We start from the raw sequence: 22206 nt of genomic DNA, 5'->3' as shown, positions 1-22206 counted from the left end.
GTGGTCTCCATGGGGATGAGCAGGACTTGGAAAGGTATCCGGCTTACTGGAAACGTGGTTTATTGTTGACTTTCAGGAATGAGGAGGGGGCTGCAGCTCAGACTGGAGCTGGGGGGTGGAAGTTGGGGGGCTGGCGGAACAGTTTAGTGCAGTACTTCCTGGTAGTGGCTCAGATGGGATACTAAAATATATCAGAAATTGTGCTGGTGACGTCATATACAGCATCAGAGGACTGGAATTACAACCAGTCTGGGGAAAAATTGCTGGTGGCCCTGAGTCGACTGCAAATGTGGATGTTCTGAACAAGGGACAGCAGTAAAGAATGGTCATATATATATATATATATATATATATATATATATATATATATATATATATATATATATATATATGTTTTACCTAATAGAAAATACACATATCTGAATGCAATGAAAAAAGCTGTCTACATAGACGCATTGTTTGGTGCTGAATTGTGTTTTATAAGGAAGAAGGTCAACAAATAGTTTACAATAAAGTTTGTGTTTTAGCGCCCCCTAGTGACCAGGTTTAAAGATGCATGTAATCCCGGGATTCATTAAATAGTTTCAGAGTAACGTGGCATCAAAAGCAAAATAGTTACAAAAGCTTACCTGTGGTTGATGATTTTTTGCTTCCTGTTTTGGTATGATTTATGAAAATATAAGTATACACTTATGATTTTACTTGGCTACTTTTCATACAATCTATAGTTATAAGTACTATGATCTCTGTAATCTATGATCGCTCCTGCGTTTTAATGAACAATTGCTGCTTTTTAGGTGTCTAATCATTCCAGCCTCTGTCAGCAGCGTTGATGTTTGTTGTTTTGATCACGTGACCCGCAGCTCCGTCACATGACTCCATCCGCTTCCTCTGTGTCCGTGTGACACACTCGCGCTGCTTCTTCTTGGACAGGTAGCTGCACAAGCCAAGTACATAAAGTCTATAAAATACTGGCTAAGTTATTGTTTTACAGCTAGTGGTGGAATAGCTGCACATTTGCGGAAGCTGGTTAAAAAATACAGCATTTTAATGTATGTTTTGTTGGCTGGAGGTCGACATGTTGACGGCTGAACAAGTTGAAACTGCACTAAAGTAAGAGTTGTATCGTGGACTGAATGCACGCCGAACTGTGCTCAGGACTCTATCCATTCTACAAGTGTTTAATACTCTGTCTGTCAAGGTACGTAAAGCGGCCTGAACCGAAGCCTCCTTAAATTGTGTGATTTCTGGATGAAGTTTGGTGTAAGAACAGAGACAGAAGTAGTGGAGGAGTGGTGGAGAAGGCTCAGATTTACAGGTGCCCTGTTTATTGCAGTCGATCAGGGGTCAAAGTCAGCTGCTGCACCTGCACTGATAAGACATTTAAATAGTGATGGATCTCTGATTGGGCTCTTTATTGAAGGGGCAGTAGTAAATAAAACACAGAGTGCAGAACTCTCAGCTGAACTTACTTCACATGAAGCAGGATATTGTCACAGTGTGGATCCAGAATAAATGCTAATCATGTTCAGAGCTGTGACACACCCAAAGTGCTCTGAGATTTCTAGCTGTTCCAGTTGCTGATAGAAACATTTATATGTGTGTTTCAGTCGTTTGCAGCCGTGTGGCTTTGTCTCCTCTTCTCTTCTATCGCTGGAAGAAAAATAAAACATGCCTACCAACAAATCGGTGTCTGACGCTCCCATCACTCAATTCATCAACTGCAGAATACTGAGAGACCACAGGCTGCAGAGGTACGACACTCACTCCAGACTCACTGATGAAGGCATCCAGTACTCCAGTTATAGGGACTTAAATTATATCCACATCCTCTGTGTGTGTGTGTGTGTGTGTTTGCAGAGAGGACCTGTGGGTACGTGAGGGGATGATTTTAGATCCAGAGAAGCTCTTCTTTGATGAGCAGGGCTACGCAGACAAGCATGTGGACTGTGGAGGCAGCATCATTGCCCCAGGCTTTATAGACGTCCAGATCAATGGTACCCACACCCACTCAGCTCTCTGATAAGCGGCTGTGCTGCCTTCAGTGGAGTTTATTTGTTGATCAAAAATGCAAAAAATGTCATGATTAATGTGCTTTAGTAATGCTTAGTAGTCAACTTAAAATCTTTGAATTTATCTCCCTGCAGGAGGTTATGGCATCGACTTCTCTCAGGCATCTGAGGACATCAGCAGTGGAATTACCTTTGTGGCCAAAAAGATCCTCGAACATGGCGTGACCTCTTTCTGTCCAACGCTGGTCACCTCTCCTCCTTCGGTCTACCACAAGGTAACACGAGTGTGATAGTTCAGACTCAGATATCCAGACACACAGTGTGATGTTAATGTCTGTGAAGTAAAGCTGCTGCATACATACATTGTGTTTCAGGTTTTACCTCAGGTCAAAGTCCATAATGGAGGACGGCATGGAGCTGGAGTTCTTGGTGAGATGTTGCTTTGTATGTATGATTCAGATGATGTGATGACCTGATAGTGTTGGACCAAAAAATGAGGACAACAGATGGGTATCCTGAGCAGCCATTCAAAGTGGATGACAACTGTCTCCTCATCTCCTTATCTGACACAAAGAGAAATCTGTCTACACAGACAAACCTGTTTAAATGATTCCTATTACAGTCAGCTACAGAGAATGTGAGGAGTTGTCTGCTGCATAAAATCTATCTTAAGTTATTATATCTGCTCTAATGTCTGAAATAGTATCTGAGCTTTTTGTGGACCAGACATCGCCAACCCCTGCTATCACAGATTATACTTTTACATGTAATAGCTTCTGCATTTTCTGGCGGTGGCAAGCTGACCTCTATTAACCCATCGTCTCTGCTGTGAATGTGTCCACCGTCGCCACATTAAAGGAGGCAATGTCTTTTTCTCAGTGCCTATTTTTAGTGCTATGTTAAAGTGAGCGTTCATGGCATCAGCAAGGTGTCCACATTGGTCAGACCTGTCGTATATGCTGCATTTATCTGTGCGTACATCCTGTTTCTGCAACTTTCTCTCTGCAGGTTTTCATCTGGAGGGTCCGTTCATCAGCGTGGAGAAGAAAGGAGCTCACCCGGAGCGCTACCTCCGCACCTTCAACTCTGGCGGCATTGAAGATGTGATGGTGGCCTACGGCAGCCTGGATAATGTTGCCATGGTGACGCTGGCTCCGGAACTGTCCAACAGCCAATCAGTGGTGAAGGAGCTCTGCCAGAGGGGCATCACGGTGTCCTTAGGTAAGCATCGCATCCACTGATTGCTCTGTCTTAATCACTGTCATCTGCCTGAAGAGTTCCATACTATTAAAGTTTGCCTGATTGGTAGGTCACTCTGTGGCCAACTTGTCCCAGGCTGAGGAGGCTGTTCAGCATGGAGCATCCTTCATCACCCACCTCTTCAACGCTATGCTACCTGTGAGTCTGCTGCTCTGTTCAGCGGGTTGTCTCTGACTGTCTGTCAGTGAAATTTTCATTCTGTCTCTGCTGTGTTGTGTACTAGTTCCACCACCGTGACCCTGGTATAGTGGGTCTGCTGACTAGTGATCAGATCCCTGCAGGCAGGACAGTCTACTACGGCATGATAGCTGATGGGATCCACACCAACCCCGCTGCCCTGCGGATCGCACACAGAGCTCACCCTTCAGGTCGGCCATTGTTTTTGTTGTTTTGCTGCCTTTGAGTCATTTAGTCATTAAAATTGATTAAAAGTCTCTTAATAATTCATGACAACACATGGTCTTCACAGCAGGACGTTCTTGAACAGATGGGATTTTTTTCCCACCCAGACTACACTGATTTAATTAACAATTTTAGAATTTGAGAATCCCCTGATGGCTAAAAGTGAATTAATCCCACCCCCTAACACATGCACTGTTGTCAGATTAGGCATTTTAATTCTTGCAAGATTAATTCCATGATGGACGATTAATTAAAACTGCGTGGAGACGTGCGTGACATGTTTGTCTGCACTTTCAGGTTTGGTGTTGGTGACAGATGCCATCACAGCGATGGGTCTTCCTCCAGGACGTCACACTTTGGGCCAGCAGGTCATCGAAATCCAGGGTTTCCACGCTTATGTGGCAGGTCTCAGACAATACGCCCTCGCACTGTTATAACCACACACTTCAAGTAACACGATGACCCAGCCGGTGAAACGTGTGTCTCTCTATGTCCTTCAGGCACTAAGACTCTATGTGGCAGCATAGCCACCATGGATACGTGTGTACGCCACTTCAAAGAGGCCTCAGGTCAGCTTGTGGGATTTTGGTTTCTTGCAGACATGTATACACACTTAGAAATGGGTGAAAGAAAAATCCTTTCTAAGTGATGACAGGTCTTCAGCCTTCCACTACCCTGCACTGCCATGTTCTCTGACTATGTTTTCAGGTTGCAGTGTGGAGGAGGCTCTAGAAGCCGCCTCGCTTCATCCGGCTCAATTTCTTGGCATCAGCCAAAGGAAGGGGAACCTGGACTACGGTTCAGATGCAGGTCAGGACCAACCTCCATCAGAACCTCTACCTCCATCACACAACAATTAGATTTTCACCTTTGCAACAACACTCGCTTTTTTGCAGCTCAGCTGCGAGGGAGTGAGATTTCATGGCCATTTTAACCCATTTTATGTGTCTGACATCCACATTTTTATTTTACAGATCTCATTCAGCTTGATGACGCCCTCACTGTCAAAGCCACCTACATTTCTGGAGAAGAAGTTTGGAGGAAAGGTCTATAGAGGAAGATGATGTCTGCAGACAGAACGTTGTCACATAACTGGGACCCTCTGTGCCTTTGTTTTACAAAGATTTCATAATAATCCACACATGGAGACAGGCTCAATCTGCACCCAGATTCTTTGCAGTTAGTTATGTGTCCAAATTTTTTTTTTGCTATTAAACTGGATAAACCATCTTCCATATGATTGTGCCTGTTCAGAGCAATAACATTTAATGTTATATCGTTTTAATGGAGGACTGTAAAGCTGTGAGTTTAAACCAAAATGCGAAGAGGGACGGATTTATGGACCACAGTGCAGCTCTGTTCAGGACATACACTCAAACATATCGTGTAAATTGCATTACAGTTGTGGTTACATGTAAAATACATCATGCTTCCAAACAGCCACAGGGTTTTATTTCTTGGATTAAAGCCTATTGGAGACTCGCTGTTTATTGATTACCCATCCATCTTTTTTCTTTGCATTCTCCATGGTTGAACTCCTCTTGTTGTTTCCCTCCTCATGTGTGTTTGTGTCTTTTGAATTATTTTGCTGGTGAATCATTTACAACACAGGAACACTTGGAGTCCTGTGTACACATTTTTTGTAGTTTGACTTTGGTGTGTTATAAAGTGTGTTTCATCCTACCAGGATCGTTATAGGGGAAAAGTCGATACGTCCCTGCAGCCCGGTGTCCCGACCTGAAAATGTCCCTGCAGGAAAATGTGTCCAGAGCTGAAGGAGAGACTAGAGAGGAAGTTATTTTCAAAATAAAAGCCCAACATGAAGATCTAGAGATAAATTGAGTTTAGTCACACAATTGCTTGCACTTATTTCTGTATAGTTCAATCAGCAAACAGTTATGATTATGATCATCAGAAGAAGTTCTGGTTAATTAGGATTTTATTTTGAATGTGTCGACAGGAAGTGGCTCAGGCTCCCTGCAGGTTGTCGGTGGCGCTGTCCAGGAGGAGCGCGGTGGTGACTGTGCACATCGCGGTGTCTAAATGAATGAGGATGCATGGAGATCTCCGACAGCTGGCAGGAACATCCGTCTCCGTGTGGCAGAAGCCGTCCTGTCTGCAGCCCGGTGAGTGGAGCCCCGCTCCGCGCTGCTCTTTGTGTTACCGTCCTCACGCTGCAGCTGTACTGCAGGTGCACCAGCTTAAAGTCTGAACTTCAGTATCAGCAGGGAAGCATCTGCAGTGTGGAACACGGGGACTCTTGATGCAATCCGCGAAACTATATTCAGTTTGATGTCTTCACGTCTTAACATGTGATTTTTATCGGTTTTAAATTTAGACACAAATCAGAGACAAAGAAGAGCAGTGAAGATTCAATGAGGTTAAAAACAGTGAATTTTGTAAGAGCAGAAAGAAACATGCACTCAGTGTGTCTCATCAGGGCGATCTGGAGGTTCGGGTGCTGTCAGACAGATTTTCAGACCTTGTTCAAGGGCAAAACTGTAGGAAGAGATGGAGCTTAGGACAGCGCACACTGAAATAACAGCAGATCTGCAGCATATGTTCTTGAAGGAGTTCAAACAATGTCAGAAAAAAATCATCAGAACATCACAATAAAACAGTTTGAAATAAATGAAATGTCAAATCATCCATCATTTAACATTTTGGTGATTATCAGATTGCAAATATATGATCATAAATGTGCCTTAGTTTCATGAGCAGCTTGTAAATTGCACAGAAGCAGTGACATGCATTTAGTATTTCATTCATTTATAACACCACATAGCAGCTAATGCATTATTGTGCAACATTTCTTTATGTGTTTTCTGTCTGCAGCATGTTTGTCTCAATAAATGCTGCTTCTGCCTGTTATTGATTGGCTCGTGCTTTCTGGTTGTACTCTGTGCATTTGTTTCCTCCACTCTCAGGGTCACAGTGTTTTGAGCTGTCTGACTGAATCAGCTGCTTAATAATATTTAGATTTCACTGATGGACTGTGCAAGAGTTTGGGGGCTTCATGGAATGCAGAAGCCTTTTTGCAATCCTTCCTAGAATATATATAAAAAACAAGCAAACATGATGCTTCTCTTGGTAGACTTAGTGCTAGCAGACTTTGATTTGAAGACTTAATACCAACTCTGCTTCATGTCTCTGTCCTCAGGGCTTTTCCAACTGAGCCTGTAGCATCATGGGGAGTTCCTCTTCCTCCCTTGCTGATGAGGCCGAAGGTGATGCTGCACCTCGGGGTGTGCCTCTGCCTCCCTCCCCCATTATGGGATGTCTGAGGAGCAGCCAGAGCACCTTCATCACTCGGCCGCTTCCCAGACCCGGCAGGCACAGAGAACGCAGGTAAGTGACAAAAACAAAAAACTTTTGTTACTCTGTTTGGATTTGATGGTGGTGATTTCTGAATGTAACCGTGACAACTGAAGTACTGAAAATTGATTTTAAATTCCACACTTGCGTGGATGTTCTGGATTTGGCATTGCGGTCGTGAATTTTTCATGAATTGGTCGATATAAATTAAACCACAGCCCTCCTTATTAATTATTACTGCCTCTGTCTGATATACTGTGTATATCAGCCCAGTGTAAGTCATCTCAGCGTCCATCACACTCAGCCAAGAGTCCAGTTACAACCTGACAGGAAGCGCTTCTCTGCTAGGGAAATCCCTGATGGTGAAACTGGTCTGGAAAAGCACACGTGAGCTTTCCACTGGGAATTTAGATCTGAAGGTCACTCGGCTTTACGTGTGATGCACAGAGATCAGAATACATTTTATGAATCATAAAGTAGGAGAAGGTTAAAGGTAAAGGTTACAGTGAATCACTTCTGGATGTTTTCATATGCAAATGTCCACGACTTACACTGTCATGAAAACATTCTTGTTTTATTCAGGAGATTAGGCAAATGTCTGCAGCCGTTGTTTGGGGAATTAAACTGACCGAGACGTTATTGTATCTGCAGGAAAAATGCACATTTTTAATACCTTTAAATGGCCCTTTAACAAACACACAGTTCACAAAAACAGAAAAAATATTACCTGCAGTAACACTTTTGTTTAGTCAGCTTTGTTTTGCATAGAGAGAAACTGTAGAGACTGCAGAGAGGAGATAACTGACCAGTTATTGCTTAAAAGTGTGTTTCAGCAGCACCTGCAGTAAATCCTCCAGGTCTGACTGCGCTCTTTCAGGCTGGATGCCAAAGTATTTAAAGTGCAGCTTGAAAATGTGGGCCAGCCGCCACACAGAGACCCACAGACTCCTCCTGTTTAAATTTCGCCCTGGATGCCACAGCGCAGATAATCTGTGTGTTACCACTGAGGCCCTCGGAGCAGAATAAAGCAAATGAATCAGAAGTGTGACCGTGTGTTTGGACTTTAACTACATTTTCAGTGTGCTACGGACGACCGAACGCTCTGAACATGGTGACTTAACTCATACACAAGGAAGTTAGAAATGAGTGTCAGCAGCTGAAGCTGTTGTTGTGGTGTAGCTACTTCTATCATTTCCATATTCATGCATTTTAATGTTCTCCCTCCAGCCACCACAGCGTATAGCAAACCTCATTTATATTTGGAAATTCCCTCACATTCTGAGGCTGTTTCTTCTCCAGGGATTTCACTGTTGCATGGAACCAGTGTTCAGATGGAAGGATTTGTGCATTACATTAAGCTTTATTTAATAATGGTATTATCTCCATAGCTGTGACTATTGTCAAGCCAGCATTATTAACAACAACCACAGTCATATTCATCATTGTAGTATCAGATGTGAGACACATCTGCTGCAGGACTCCTCGTTCTTCACCAGTGTTTGGATGTTTGTGCTCTTTTACATCCTGCGGAAACTCTGCTCCCTTCCTGAGGGTGTTTGTGATACGGAATACTATAATCAATACTATTCACTGATATCAATTATAATACTGATACGTATTTTGTGTTTTTGCTGCAGTTTCTCCTCTGGTTCGATGCCCATACAGAGGAACCAGTGGGCCTGTGGCTGCTGTACTTTCCTCAATGCTGCCAGTGCCCTGCGCTGTTCCATCTGTGAAGCCCCTCGCAGGAAACCCGACACCCGCTGGTCTGGGTCCGGCAGGGAAGACGCCGGTTGGTCCTGCCGACGCTGCACGCTGGCCAACTCCTCTGACAGCCAAACCTGCTCTCTATGCGGCTACTCCAGAGCACTAGACCTACCCCAGGGCTCATCTGAACCCCGGCTTCGACCTCAGCGCTCCAGTAGCTGCTCTGGGCCCTTGAGGGCATCCTCAATGGAGCCTGATAAGAACAGCCTGGCTTGGGAGTGTCTGAGGTGCACCCTACAGAACACCCCTACCTCCATGTCCTGCTCTGCTTGCGGTGGACCTCGCAAACTGTCTCTTCCCCAGATCCCAGCCGAGGCCCTGCTCATGCCTCAGGTCTGTGATAAAAGTGGCACACAGCAGCCAGAACCTGCAGCATTATCTCTTTCCATATCCACCCGAGGAGAATGTTTACCACTGGAGACAACATATCCAAACACAAACTCCTCAGTGCTCAGTGCGCCACCTTTGGCTCACAATAATCCAGTTCCCTGCACCCGCAGAGAAGTGCCCCCGCCAGATGTTGACCTCAGCCAGACACACAACCCAAACATTTCTCCTTCAAAACTCACTGTCCCACATCTCTCCACCCAACCAGAGCTGCTGGCCGGCAGGAGGCTCAGCATCCTTAAAGAGGAACTGTCTCCACTGTCTCCTGCTTCTGACGCATCCGTGTCGTTTCCACCTCCTGTCAACAGGACAGAAGAGTGGTCGTGTCCAGCATGCACCCTCATTAACAAGGTGAAAGCCAAACACTGCCTGGCCTGCCACACTCCTCACATCGCCCACCTTAAACCAGCGCTGTCCCCGAGGAAGAAGGAGAGCAGGCTGGTGGAGGCGCTGCGGCAGAGTGATGAGGGAGAGGCCAAAGAGCTGTGGGAGAACATCGTCAGCTTCTGCAGAGAGGTTGGTATACAGCACGACTCATTACAACAGGAACCTTCCAGACCTCACTGTGAGCTTCACTGTGCAGAATGAGGTGTCTTTTTTTAGAAGAGGTGGATTACTCAGCCCTGAGCCTTGCTTGTGGGGTTTTCTCTCAGGGTGCAATAGAGCTGTGATAACAACACACCAGCCAGTAAACTCAAGGTGAAAAAAGAGTAGCACTCCTCCCCAGATTTCAAAATAAAAGTACAATACAACACAGAAGTTCATGTTCTTGTGAGTTGAAATTGCACACTGCTGCTTATTTACTATTGATTGATTGGGTAATAAATAAATGTTTCTTCACGTTCTGGGTCTTTTCTTCTCTCCCAGAACTCAGTGACGTTTGTGGATGACAGCTTTCCTCCTGGTCCAAAGTCTGTCGGCTTCCCGTTGGACGACAGCGTCCAGCATCGAGTCAAGAAGTGGCTTCGTCCCCAAGAAATCAGCTGGGCTAACTTCAGAGACCGTGGGGTGAAGTGGTCAGTTTTTCGCACACTGCGCCCGTCTGACATCCTGCAGGGACTTCTGGGTAACTGCTGGTGAGTTGATAAGTAGTAGTTCTATTTGGTCAAGCAGAAGTTTGACTTTAATTGTTCAACTTGATGTTATGTAAGACCTATTTTGTTTTATTAAAAACATAATTATTTATACATTTTCAAATGTCAGACTCTTTGGCAAGTTGCATGTTTATGATACAGGCCTCCACCAGACATCTGTCTTTGAGCAGGTTCCTGAGTGCCTTGGCTGTTCTGGCAGAACGTCCCGAGCTGGTGGAGAAGGTGATGGTGACCCGCTCGCTGTGTGCAGAGGGAGCCTATCAGGTGCGTCTTTGCAAAGATGGCTCATGGACCACGGTGCTTGTGGATGACATGCTGCCATGTGATGAGAATGGACACCTCCTCTTCTCTCAGGTCAAAACATTCATGTTCATATAAACAGAAATATTCTGCTTCCTCTGAATAATTTAGGCAACAACAAGCCTGAAATACGATGTATTATCAGTCCTAGAAAGTATTACTTACCAAGACATACTCCAGACTTCCCAATTAATTCTAATTCCATTTTGAAGCTGTGGTGCAGGAGATAATGGCTTCCTCTCTCCTTCTCCAGGCCCAGCGGAAGCAGCTCTGGGTGGCTCTAATTGAAAAAGCCCTGGCCAAGCTCCACGGTTCCTACTTTGCTTTGCAGGCGGGCCGAGCTATTGAGGGCCTATCCACGCTGACCGGGGCCCCGTGCGAGTCGCTGGCCCTCCAGGTCAGTGCCACCAACCCCAAAGAAGAACCTATCGACACAGACCTCATTTGGGCCAAAATGCTGAGCTCCAAAGAGGCAGGGTGAGACAGTGAGAAGGGAGGGGGGCCTGTTTAAAAATGTTTGTTAGTAAACTCATATAAATCCTACCCCTGTGTTGCTGCTGTTGCTAGATTCCTGATGGGGGCTTCCTGCGGAGGAGGTAACATGAAGGTGGATGACATAGAGTATGAGTCTCTGGGTTTACGTCCAAGACATGCATACTCCGTCCTCGATGTGCGGGATGTAGATGGCCACAGGTGAGGTTTCAAATCGTTTTTTTTTAATCTTAAGGAAAAGTAATGCTGTAGTGATCTCTATTCATAACGCCATCTGTCTGGAAGGAGACAGTGCAAGAAGCAGGAAGCATTCAGATTCAGGAAGAAGGCACATACCACAAACATTCACGGGTCTCTTACTGTATGTCAATCCCCTGCTCTCTTTACTTGTTTCAGATTACTGCAGCTGAGGAACCCGTGGGGTCGGTTCTCCTGGACCGGAGCCTGGGCGGACAACTGGCCCAGCTGGCCTCCACACCTGAAGAGGGAGCTCTGTGCTCAGCGAGCCGAGGACGGGCTGTTCTGGTTGGACTTCTGGGACTTCATTAAGTACATCAGGAGAACAAGCTTTCATTCTGTGCCACATTGTTTTCCTTTCTCATCTCTTCAATAGGTAGCCAGAACAACAAAATATCTGTGTGTGTGGACCTGCAGGTACTTTGACTCAGTGGATATCTGTAAGATTCACTCAGACTGGCAGGAGGTTCGGGTCCCGGGCGTTTTCCCCCAAGGAGCAGATGTCCCAGTGACTGTGGTGTCGATCACGGTGCTGGAGAGGACGGCTGTGGAGCTAGCTTTATTCCAGCAGGGCAGCAGGTAGAAAGAACACACGGTGCAACTTTTTTTTAAAAAAATGCTGATTAATGGATAATTAATGTGGAATGCATTATTCATTTCAAATAAAACTGCTTCTCCCGTGTTTCCTCAGACGCTGGGACACCGCTGACAGCCACCTGCTGGATTTGTGTGTGCTGGTGTTTCGCGTCTCTTATGACAACTCTGGTGTCCTGACTCTGGGCCGACTGCTGGCACACAGCCGGCGCTCAGTGAGGAGGTTTGTGGGCTGTGACATCATGCTGGAGCCTGGCGAGTACGCTGTGCTGTGCTGCGCTTTTAACCACTGGCACAGCTCGGCAACAGAAGGCGCAAGTAAGTATGCTGGGGATGGTGGTGTTTTTTTTAAGCTGCTCTGCTCAGCATTTTTATTCTGCAAACCTCAGACACAGTCCCACATGGGCTGGTGAAGAAAATAGAACATTTAGTTGTGAGGGAGACAGATATTTCTGTCTCCCTCCCTCAAAACAAAGCTTATTTAGGACCAATATTAAACAGTGATGCTGCAGTATGGGATAACAAGCTTGTCATATACTTTTCCTTTAACATCAGTACATTTACAATCACTGGAAATCAGATTACGGTTAGGGTGCAGAGACACGGTCAGTAAATGATGTCAACATTATACTGGTTTGTACATTTTCAGCGAGTAGTGGCAGATCTGAGGCACCTGGCTACATGCTAGCCGTCTACAGTTCCAGACTGGTGATGGTGGAGCAGGTAACAGCCTCCAAAACAACCATCGCTGATGCCATCATCCAGCTGGCAGAAACCAAAGGAGAGCGGCACGAGGTAATGCGGCATTCACTCTGCACTCTTATATTATTTGATTATTATACTTTACTTGAATAATTCCTCCACTGCTCTGTGTGTGCACTATTCAGGGTAGAGAGGGGATGACCTGTTACTACCTGACACATGGCTGGGCGGGGCTCATCGTCATGGTGGAAAACAGGCACCCCCGACATCACCTGCATGTCTCCTGCGACTGTAGCGACAGCTTCAATGTGGTGTCGACACGGAACAGCCTCAAAACCATCGACAGCATCCCTCCTCTGCACAGGTTCACTACACCGTTCACTGCTGCTCATCATTTGACCCAGAACTGTGGGGATGTACTTATTATATAGACGTGTATAGATGTAAATAAGACTTTCTTTGTCTCTCAGACAGGTGCTGGTAGTTTTGTCTCAACTAGAAGGAAACGCTGGATTCTCCATCACACACAGACTGGCTCACCGGAAGGCTGTTCAGGCTTCTCTGGGAAATTGGAGTCCCTCAAAGGCAACACACAGTCCAGCTCTGAGTCCAGAGACAGCAGGTCTGCATCAGCCTCGACCACTATGACTGGAGGTCCACAAGAAGAACTCAGAAGATAAAGATAGATAGGCAGCTTCTTTGGGGGAACAGTCCCACTATTTGGCACTTGTACCTTTTTGTTGAGCTTTGACTTGAGCAGAAAACGAAAACACTGACTGTTCCTCTAGTCAAAGCATCACATGTAGTAAGCTGATGTTTCTTAGAGCCAGCGCTCCTCACTGGTAGAAATACAAACTTCTCACTGGTTGCTTCAAACCTCAGGGGGCAGAATGCAATAAGCCTACAGTGTTCAAAGTAAACAGAGTTGACGGAGCATAATACAGAGGCTGTCACAGTATTATGGGCGGCAAAACACTCATTCATTTATTATCTATACAAAATAACATTTGTGGGAAGCAAAAGATCACATTGTATTTTCCCCCCGTACAAAGTCCCACTGTAGGACAGTAAGTGAGAGTGTTTATCTCTATCTTCAGAGCAGCTCTGCCTTCAAGAAATGACACAGGAGCTTCACATTCCACCACAAAAACAAACATTTAAAGGAGATCCTATTAGAAAACACATGATGCACTTTATGTCTCACATTACAGGGTGGGCTTCAGGTCCAAACTGTCTTAATTGCACTGGTGATAGATGAATAGAAGGTGTTAACTCAGTCACATGTGTCTGAACTGACTGCCAGGAATAACACAGCTCTGGTGTTTATTCACCTCAGTATTATTCAGCCACAGTCTTTAGTGTTTTAGTTTAGAGATACAGTGGAGACCTGCTGTGTGAAAGCATTAGCACTTTATCAACTTTAAACAATGCTGGATTCCTGTTGTCTTGTGTTTTGTGATGTTTTTTAAGTTCAATGATGCAGAAATAATGATATATTCTCATGAATCCACAACTACCATCATGTTGATAGAATATAATAACTATGCAAATGTTTGAAAGCTGTTATAATGCTTCAATTAAAACATGTCCAGCTCTTTATCTTTGAACTATCTGTAATATTTATTCTCTGATTAAAACAGCATTACATGCATTTTGATTTTGTTTTGATTGATGCAGTACACTTAGATTTCTTAGACTTGCCTTTTAACATGTGTTCACTCAGCAGCCACTGTGTTATATGGTACTGTAACATGCATTTAACCTACATTTATTAACATTTTGTAAAAACCAAACAAGCCGAATTATCGATTACTAGCTTGTTTTGCTGGGTATCTACAGATGATGACAACTAATAGTAAATTATTCTTACAATAAAGAAATGTTTAAAAACGCAAACTCTCAGGCTAGTTCTGAAGCATCCTAAATCCTACGGCGCATGCGCGAATCAGTGAAGCGCTGCATCTTTTTCGTATTTTCACCTATTTTGTTCACATTTTGGAAAAGCTAAATACGCCGAACTGTCTAATAATAGTTTGCATATCCATATAATGTGCGAAAATGTCGGTTTAATGCTTAGATCTATGCATAATGTTAAAACTAGAACGATTTTCAGGCAGGTTCTGAATTATGTCGTAGGCGTGCGTCAGATGACGCGTTTTACGTAGCTGTCAAAACCAAAACATCTGCAGCACATCCATCCATACAACTTGTAGCTACCAGTAGGTAGTTTGCTAGCGTCTTACGTTACATAAAACATCTTATTTGCGTGTAATATATTATCTGGGTGTAACACTGAACGTCTTTACAGTCAAGGTGGTTATCAAACGGCAAACACAGGTAAGTGAGCGTATCGTAGAAATGTGTAGTTAGCCTGACAATACGTCTGTCGTATTAGTAATTGCCTCTGCAAGGCCATTAAATGCTAATGTTAAAGAATTGTATTATAATTTTAGGCATACAGGACTGACTTTCAAAAACTGTATAACTATAACTAACTGGAAATGTTAAGAAATGGTAGAGACGTGTGCTAGCTAACGTTAGCTACAGGTTAGCAACAGTGCAATGAAAGCCTAAAGCTATAAGTGATGATATACCTGGGGTGAGGTTGAGTCATTGATGGTTAAGAAGTCCCTCTTGAGCTGACACAGTCATTTCGTAGTTTCAGACGTTCTTATATTTGAGTTGGGTGTGAGGCATTAAACACAATATGTACAAATAAAATACACCTTTCTGGGGCAGTTCATGTTTTGAATGAACACATCACAGCTGGTCTTCTCTTCTCACACTGAAACTACTTCACATTTGTGTGGTTAATTACACTTTGTGTCCTGCCTGCTGAATTGTTTTATTAGGATAGGGAAACAAAGTGAAGAGGCAGCTGCCAGCGGTGCAGCGAGCCTGGTGGACAAAATGTCAGAAAGTCCAGAGAAAAGCACCTCGGTGTCAGCACAGGAGCTGAAGGAGCAGGGCAACCGGCTCTTCCTGAGCCGCAAGTACCTGGAAGCTGCTGCCTGCTACAGCAAAGCCATAGTAAGGACTCAGTGATGGGGAACATGGTACATCTCAGCAGCACTGGCTTTGGATTTTTAGAATATAATTTGGCCCTTTTCTTTCAGACCCACAGCCCCTCCGTCCCTGCCTACTACACTAACAGAGCTCTGTGCTATGTGAAGCTGCAGCAGTATAACAAAGCTCTGGTGGACTGCAGACACGCTCTGGAGCTGGACAACCAGTCAGTCAAGGCTCACTTCTTCATGGGCCAGTGTCACCTGGAGATGGAAAACTATGACGAAGCCATTGGCAATTTACAGAAAGGTACCAGAGGTTTCATTTTGTCCTGTACTTTACTGGATATTCATGACAATACACAAATGGATAATAGAAGTCATCATATAAAATACAATGTTGGTGTTATCAGGGGTATCTTAACTCAGTAAGAACCCCTCTAGTACCTGTTGAAGTAAGAAAATCTGAAAGAATTGTACAGAAATAGTTATATATTTTTGTTTCTAGCCTATAATCTGGCAAAAGAGCAGCGTCTGAATTTTGGTGATGACATTCCCAGCGCTCTGAGGATAGCTAAGAAGAAACGTTGGAACAGCATGGAGGAGAGGAGGATCAAGCAGGAGAGTGAGCTGCAAGCCTACCTCACTAAACTCATCCTCGCTGAGAAAAAGAGGCAGGTAGAATTCTCTATGAGCAATGAAGGAATTCAGTTCACTTAATTTATTATAGGGAAGTTACACGAAAGGTATGGAGGTGTCATTCCAGCCTCTGTGTGGGGAATGGTGTCTTATTTGCAGCTGGTGTTTCATTATTCTCAGGGAACTGGACAGCTGCCGACAAAAAGAAGAAGATAAGTCAGATGACAGCAGAATTCAACACAGTCTCAACGAGATCCACACAAAACATGTAAGATATTTGCTCTTTATGTCTAATTATGTATTCATATTTAGCTTTGTGGTGACCCTATATAGGGAAAGTGTTTGACTTTTAAGCCCCACACTAGCCTATATGTCATCATATATAATATAAGATGTATTTTTCCACAGGACAAGTATCTTTCAGATTTGGAGGAGCTGTTTTGTCAAGTAGATGAGAAAAGGAAGGTGAGTGACTGAGACTAGTAAACTCCATCTGTAAAATGAGAATAACATGCCTGTTTCTTCACTGTAAGGTGGCAAACGGTGAGCTTTTTATTGATTTTGTAAGGATTATTTGGCACATAAACCAATGATATCTTTTGTGTGTTTAACAGAAGCGAGAGATCCCGGACTTCTTGTGTGGCAAGATCAGCTTTGAGTTGATGAGGGAGCCCTGTATCACTCCCAGTGGTGTCACCTATGACCGAAAAGACATCGAAGAGCACCTGCAGGTAAAAACCCAACATGGTGCTTAAAACCATTACTGCAGTGGTGGCTCAGATTCTTAATGTTTTATTTATTGTTGTATTTTATTGCAGAGAGTCGGCCATTTTGACCCGGTGACACGCAGTCCACTGTCCCAAGATCAGCTAATTCCAAACCTGGCCATGAAGGAAGTCATTGATGCTTTCATCATGGAGAATGGATGGGTGGAGGACTACTGACTGAATATGAGGATATGTGTCAAGACAAGTCAGTGTGTTCAGTCTCGTGCGTCAACTGTAGTGTGAAATGTGAACAGGCCGCACACAAAACTGTTCATTATTCTGAAGTGTTTCAAGAACTAAACGTAGTTCTGGTTCTTTAGTCTGTCACATTTGTTAAAGCCAGGCAATTTATCTGTGATCAGTGACTACTGCTCCTATCTTGACTATCAGTTAATGTAGTTGTCATGCACCTCTTCTGTTCTTCAATAAGAGCCGACTACAATCACACATCAGTGAATTACAATAAAACAATCAGGCCAAAATTAGGTGCATGAAGCTGTATGTTTTCAATGTAAATAAGGATAAATGTTGTGTTTGCCGGCAAACTGAAAAAGAGGAAGCAAAAAAAGCTGCCCAAGAATTCAGTGGATAGAAGATTGTTTTATATATTGATCAGTAAAGTCAGACGTTTTCAAGAATCTTGTGAGCAGTTTGATGGAGTTCTGTGTGAAAACTCTTACATTAGTATCAGACTGTGGCTACATTCAGTTATTTAAGTGTTCACTTCCTTTATGTTAGCTACAGCGGCTTTTTAAATGTTTATTTTTATGTGAGACAAAACTCTCTAAATTTAAATTGTTCCTGATTTTCTCTTTGTAACAGACAACTTTATTAACAACTAAAGAGAGCACATTTCCACAGACTACCTAGGGATCTTGTCTCTTGGCACAATAAACCGTCCATGTTTTATTTCTCACCTATCTCCTTTAGTAATTACAAAAATGAAAAAAACGTCTGAAAATGACACTACGTTGGAGGAACACATTTTCACTGACTGCACAAAAGGTTTTGTTCTTTATTACTTCAGGTCATGTCACAAATCTGTATGAACTGGTGAATAAACTGAGGATAATAAATATTAACTTGTTCCTCCATTTCCTCATGTTATTCTGCACAGCTGTTCTAACAAATGACCCCTGGAAGACTCCATAGAAATCACAAGATGACACAGACCTTCATATATTTTACAGGTTCTCCCATTTACATTACATATTTATATTTCAAGTACATCAGCTTCATTTTCCCTGATCTTATGTTCTCATCCATAGACAATTTATGCTGCAGTGGTCTTTCAAATACTCTCGGAAAGTTGCATATTAGAGCAGCAGTCTGCTGAGGAGGAATGTATGATCCACCTTTAGACACTGGAATTACATGTGAGCATCACATGGATAATTTAAAAAGTCTCTTTTCCTTCCTACCAGCTAACACAGGAAGAGGAACTGATTTAAAAATTAGTGCAATGAGTTCCTTTTAAAAATATTATTGAGCTAATGATGAAGCTCAGCCCAGAAAGGTGGAGATGAAAACGCTGGTGTCCAGGTTGAGAGTGGCGTGCCACCAGCGGTCAGGAAAATACAGTACCTGGTAAAGTAAACATACACAGACATTATCAAGATGAGGAATCAACCACATCGGCTGTTCTTACACCTTTGCTCTGACTAAACTTCTGCTGCTTCTTTATGACAAACTGTGTGTTTTGTGTCAAAGTCTTATTGTTTGTTTTGTTGTGAGCACACGCTTAATGTTCCATGTGACTAACACTGACACACAAACTCTGGCAGGCTGGGTCGTGTTACCTCTCCAGGTCTGATGGTGCACTCCAAAGGCACCTCTTCCTCTGGTAGGTGGGGGTAGATTTCTGTCAACCAGGACAAGGTGGTGTGGTTTGGGTGGAAATGAGGCTCCTTATCAGGCTGGTAGAGGAACCAACGCTGTATGATAAATGATAAATAATTCAGAATGTAACTAATTATTAAAAGTAACATGTTTTTAAAACTGCAGTTTGAAAAAAACATCTATGTGAAATCTGTTTGATTTGATTTTAGAGTTGTGTTTTGGTTTGTTTAGTTATGATCTTTATGTTATGATGCTATATCATTAGGTTAGCCTCTGCTACTGATAGTTAGAAACCCAACTGACATTTTGCCCTGTGTTGATGTGATTTATATTTGCTGTTGCCGATTTGATAGTACCAGGACACATTTACTGTCAAAATCTTTCCGTTTTTATTCTGCACAGGTACGGTAATCCACCTGCAGCTAATCGAGGGCGCAAGCACCCAAAAAAGCTGCTGTCCCTCTTACTCTGGACTGAGCTCATCTGTTGGTAAAATAATACCTTTAAAAAACTACAGACGTTACCTCAAGTTAAATAAATAAGTTTTACCTTCCTTCCATAGATGACCTCTGAGTAACCTGGACCATGCCAGTGGAAGGGGACTCCTGTTCCAGGACCTGATGAAGAAAAGATCAGTTGGTGCCTCTCATATAATCATCTTTCTAAGTGATCTCCTGCTCCCTATTTCCCCCTCCCTCATGAACAAGACCCCAAGATATTTGAACTCCTTTACTTGAGGCAGTAACTCTTCCCCGATCCAGATCCCTGATTCCACCCTATTTCTTAACAATGGCAGCTTGGAACATAGCTGTTCTTAACTCAGTGTTCCCCTGCCTCCCCTGGGATGTGATTGAAGCTGTTCTGGAGAAGGGAGCTGAAGATCTTTTGAGCAGGTTCCTCTGCCAGATGTTCCCAGCAAACCCTTGCAATGCATTTGGCTTTACCAGACTTGTTCTGCATGCTCTCCAGCAATCTCATCTATCTCACTCTCAGGTGGTTATCAGTTGACAGCTCTCTTCACCAAGACGCATGGCCCCTCAGGTCGTTATTACGACCACAGGACTATAAAATCAATCATTGAACTGTGGCCTAGGATGTCCTGGTGCCATATGGACTTGACACCTTTAAGTTCGAACATGGTGTTTGTGTATTATTTTAGTATTTTTCTGATTATAATGCACACTCTGCTGTTTCTCTGTTGTTTTTGTGGAGTGGTCGAACACTGACCTGCGATGCCAAAGCTGTACGCTCCGCTGGTGTGAGGTAGGACGTACGGCGGTGACTTGTACTGTCTGAACAGACTCTGCCACTCGGTGTAGTTGTTGTCTCCGAAAAAATACAGTGTGTCTGTGCAGATCAAGGAAGCATTAAGTCTTTACAAGAATCATCAAACAGGAGCATGAAAACAGTCCGAGTTTAACTCACCACTGCCGAGAGTGTCCACAGACTGAGGCCTCAGTAAAACATCCACATATTCCTGGAAAGGGATGTCCACTGAAAGAGACGAGCCACAGAGTCAGTGTGTTTCTATTCTATAATAGAATTCTATTAATAGAATTCTATTCTATAATGTTTCTTAATCTTATAAAGGTTTCTTAAACCTAAGGACATTAAAGTTCCTGCAGGAAACAAGGTGTCTGTTGGACTAAGAGCAGGTGTTAGACATGCATACCTTTCCTGTAAGAGTAAGTATTAGCTGTACTGAGCCGCACTTTCCGGGAGCCATACTCTTCTAGCAAGGTCGACTTGGAACACAACAGCCTGAATTTCTAAAACAAAGCCAATAATATAAAGTTTGTATCTCAGTGTTCTCCCCATCCAGAGCGCCAGACATTTTATTCACTTGACAAACAGGACTTCATGATGGGTGCAATACATTCATACACAATCACTCATCCGTGCATGCAGTCAGAACACATTTTAATACACACCGTGTTGTCAGTCAGCCCTCTGATGATGACAGGTCTGCTATATGCATATCTACAAATGGTGATGAGAATTTTCTTTTAAAACTCATCAATCACAAATGTTTAACAATAACACACTGCTAATGCCTCAGCTAATTTTTACATACCTTTCAATGAACTCTTGATATGAGAGGGAAGAGCCATCCAACACATCAATGTTACAGGGGCCTTCATCCTGTAACCTGAGGTCTGAAGGAAGTGACCTGAACACACAGGAAGACATGCAGATCACCAATGGAAGATTACATTGATTTCAGTCCCAGAGAATACATGTCCCGGGTCTTATATTCATCTGGGAATGGACCAGCTGTTTGTGGTAAACATGAACGTTAATATATCATCACGTGTCATCAGTGTGAGAAATGTGTGGCGTGTGAACTTGTTGAATTGCGCGTGTCTCACGCTCAATGCGTGACTCTTGAGAGCCTTGTAGTGTGGACTCACCATCCTCCTTCGTCCTCTGACTGCTGTCCCTTCAGTCCAGCAATGAGACATATCACAATAAACTGTGCAGCTTTGTTGTGTTCCATTAAAAAATGCCAGCCGTGACGTTATAATACTTAATTTAGCTCCAGAGCAAACACAAGTTCAGTTTAATGTCTCACATAGTCACCGAGCATCAACCGTCTGTCTCACTTCCTGCATCGGAACCAATCAGAAACCACCACATTAAACCAAACCGTGTTGCGTTCACGTTTCATGGGATATTACGTCATGTCACAGACTTTCTCTGTAATTGTAGTGCACTACCAAAAACAAAGGTTCACCTCTGATCATTCATGCTCACTGAAAGTCTGTAAAACCCCAATTCACTGTCAGAGGAGCTTAATGTATTTTGTTAACAGAAATGTAGGAGGTTAAAAGGTTATTTTTTTATTATTATACATTGTGCGATGGTCCTCGAATCCTGTTCCTTATAATTTCGTGGGCTTTGCAGCCAGCGTGGTGGCTCAGCGCCAGGATGAGAGGGACAGTGACCCGAACTTACGTTCGCATCTGCTGGAACACAAGGACTGCCTCGCCACCTATGCCATGGCTTTCCCGGCGATGGCGGATGCCATTAATAACAGGCGTAGGGTGAGCGAGGCAAGCGCGAGGACCGTTGACCTTGCCCTGCGTGCTTGTCTGTCTGTGTGTGCGCACATGTGGAAGACGGATATAAGTAACACATTTGTTATTGTGCAGCTATGTGAGTTGGTTGAGGAAGATGCAGCCGGTGACCGGGACCAGGCTGCACTCCCTGCACCAATACATAATGGCGAGAGATGCTGAGAGGAGGGAAAGGCCCCCCAAGTCTCAGCCAATCCACGTGCTCCCACGTCCAGGTAAGCACCCCCCCCCCCCCATGCCTGCTGCTCAGACAGATCTATATAAGTTAAGTAACAAGCTAGAATAAATTAGGATAGAATACAATATAAAAAGAGATG

At 43.7% G+C, this 22206-nt stretch overlaps 4 protein-coding genes across 4 annotated transcripts; 3 read left to right on the top strand and 1 right to left on the bottom strand.

Moving 5' to 3' along the window:
- The first annotated feature begins 895 nt into the window (after positions 1-895).
- On the top strand, positions 896-5162 carry amdhd2 (amidohydrolase domain containing 2). The gene is made up of 12 exons (XM_028412351.1): positions 896-1201; positions 1611-1754; positions 1861-1997; positions 2148-2287; positions 2387-2441; positions 3021-3233; positions 3322-3410; positions 3496-3640; positions 3972-4079; positions 4175-4243; positions 4383-4484; positions 4649-5162. The coding sequence occupies exons 2-12, from the start codon at positions 1672-1674 to the stop codon at positions 4726-4728; spliced, it is 1221 nt and encodes a 406-aa protein (XP_028268152.1). The 5' UTR covers positions 896-1201; positions 1611-1671; the 3' UTR covers positions 4729-5162.
- A 502-nt stretch (positions 5163-5664) lies between these two features.
- LOC114440025 (calpain-15-like) lies at positions 5665-13698 on the top strand. The gene is made up of 13 exons (XM_028412273.1): positions 5665-5800; positions 6835-7022; positions 8627-9659; positions 10011-10219; positions 10408-10591; positions 10791-11014; positions 11105-11230; positions 11426-11578; positions 11684-11845; positions 11958-12178; positions 12471-12655; positions 12748-12926; positions 13033-13698. Exons 2-13 carry the CDS (start codon positions 6862-6864, stop codon positions 13208-13210), a joined length of 3015 nt encoding a protein of 1004 aa, XP_028268074.1. The 5' UTR covers positions 5665-5800; positions 6835-6861; the 3' UTR covers positions 13211-13698.
- A 1031-nt stretch (positions 13699-14729) lies between these two features.
- Positions 14730-17533, top strand: LOC114440097 (E3 ubiquitin-protein ligase CHIP-like). The gene is made up of 8 exons (XM_028412381.1): positions 14730-14899; positions 15415-15592; positions 15679-15877; positions 16076-16241; positions 16387-16474; positions 16615-16671; positions 16821-16937; positions 17025-17533. Exons 2-8 carry the CDS (start codon positions 15473-15475, stop codon positions 17148-17150), a joined length of 873 nt encoding a protein of 290 aa, XP_028268182.1. The 5' UTR covers positions 14730-14899; positions 15415-15472; the 3' UTR covers positions 17151-17533.
- Positions 17534-17964: 431 nt separating this feature from the next.
- On the bottom strand, positions 17965-21441 carry jmjd8 (jumonji domain containing 8). The gene is made up of 9 exons (XM_028412390.1): positions 21224-21441; positions 20887-20982; positions 20744-20792; positions 20485-20581; positions 20238-20306; positions 20040-20159; positions 19362-19429; positions 18773-18907; positions 17965-18557 (listed from the first exon to the last, which is right to left on the bottom strand). Exons 1-9 carry the CDS (start codon positions 21307-21309, stop codon positions 18477-18479), a joined length of 801 nt encoding a protein of 266 aa, XP_028268191.1. The 5' UTR covers positions 21310-21441; the 3' UTR covers positions 17965-18476.
- Positions 21442-22206: the final 765 nt, after the last annotated feature.

The sequence above is a fragment of the Parambassis ranga genome, chromosome 8 (genome assembly GCF_900634625.1).
Source record: "Parambassis ranga chromosome 8, fParRan2.1, whole genome shotgun sequence".
Classification (NCBI taxonomy): Eukaryota; Metazoa; Chordata; class Actinopteri; family Ambassidae; genus Parambassis; species Parambassis ranga.
Note: the sequence above shows the minus strand (reverse complement) of the source record. Positions and strands in the feature narration are given on the sequence as shown.

Bases quoted from the DNA above. Each gene is read 5' to 3' on its own strand.
- amdhd2 (XM_028412351.1), top strand. From the start codon at position 1,672: ATGCCTACCAACAAATCGGTGTCTGACGCTCCCATCACTCAATTCATC. The intron at 1,755-1,860 runs GTACGACACTCA...GTGTGTTTGCAG, and splicing joins AGAGACCACAGGCTGCAGAG to AGAGGACCTGTGGGTACGTG. The intron at 2,442-3,020 runs GTGAGATGTTGC...TTCTCTCTGCAG, and splicing joins GCATGGAGCTGGAGTTCTTG to GTTTTCATCTGGAGGGTCCG.
- LOC114440025 (XM_028412273.1), top strand. From the start codon at position 6,862: ATGGGGAGTTCCTCTTCCTCCCTTGCTGATGAGGCCGAAGGTGATGCT. The intron at 10,592-10,790 runs GTCAAAACATTC...CTCCTTCTCCAG, and splicing joins GACACCTCCTCTTCTCTCAG to GCCCAGCGGAAGCAGCTCTG. The intron at 12,656-12,747 runs GTAATGCGGCAT...TGCACTATTCAG, and splicing joins CCAAAGGAGAGCGGCACGAG to GGTAGAGAGGGGATGACCTG.
- LOC114440097 (XM_028412381.1), top strand. From the start codon at position 15,473: ATGTCAGAAAGTCCAGAGAAAAGCACCTCGGTGTCAGCACAGGAGCTG. The intron at 16,672-16,820 runs GTGAGTGACTGA...TGTGTTTAACAG, and splicing joins AAGTAGATGAGAAAAGGAAG to AAGCGAGAGATCCCGGACTT. The intron at 16,938-17,024 runs GTAAAAACCCAA...ATTTTATTGCAG, and splicing joins ACATCGAAGAGCACCTGCAG to AGAGTCGGCCATTTTGACCC.
- jmjd8 (XM_028412390.1), bottom strand. From the start codon at position 21,309: ATGGAACACAACAAAGCTGCACAGTTTATTGTGATATGTCTCATTGCT. The intron at 20,983-21,223 runs GTGAGTCCACAC...CTGTGTGTTCAG, and splicing joins TCAGAGGACGAAGGAGGATG to GTCACTTCCTTCAGACCTCA. The intron at 20,160-20,237 runs GTGAGTTAAACT...TGATCTGCACAG, and splicing joins TGTGGACACTCTCGGCAGTG to ACACACTGTATTTTTTCGGA.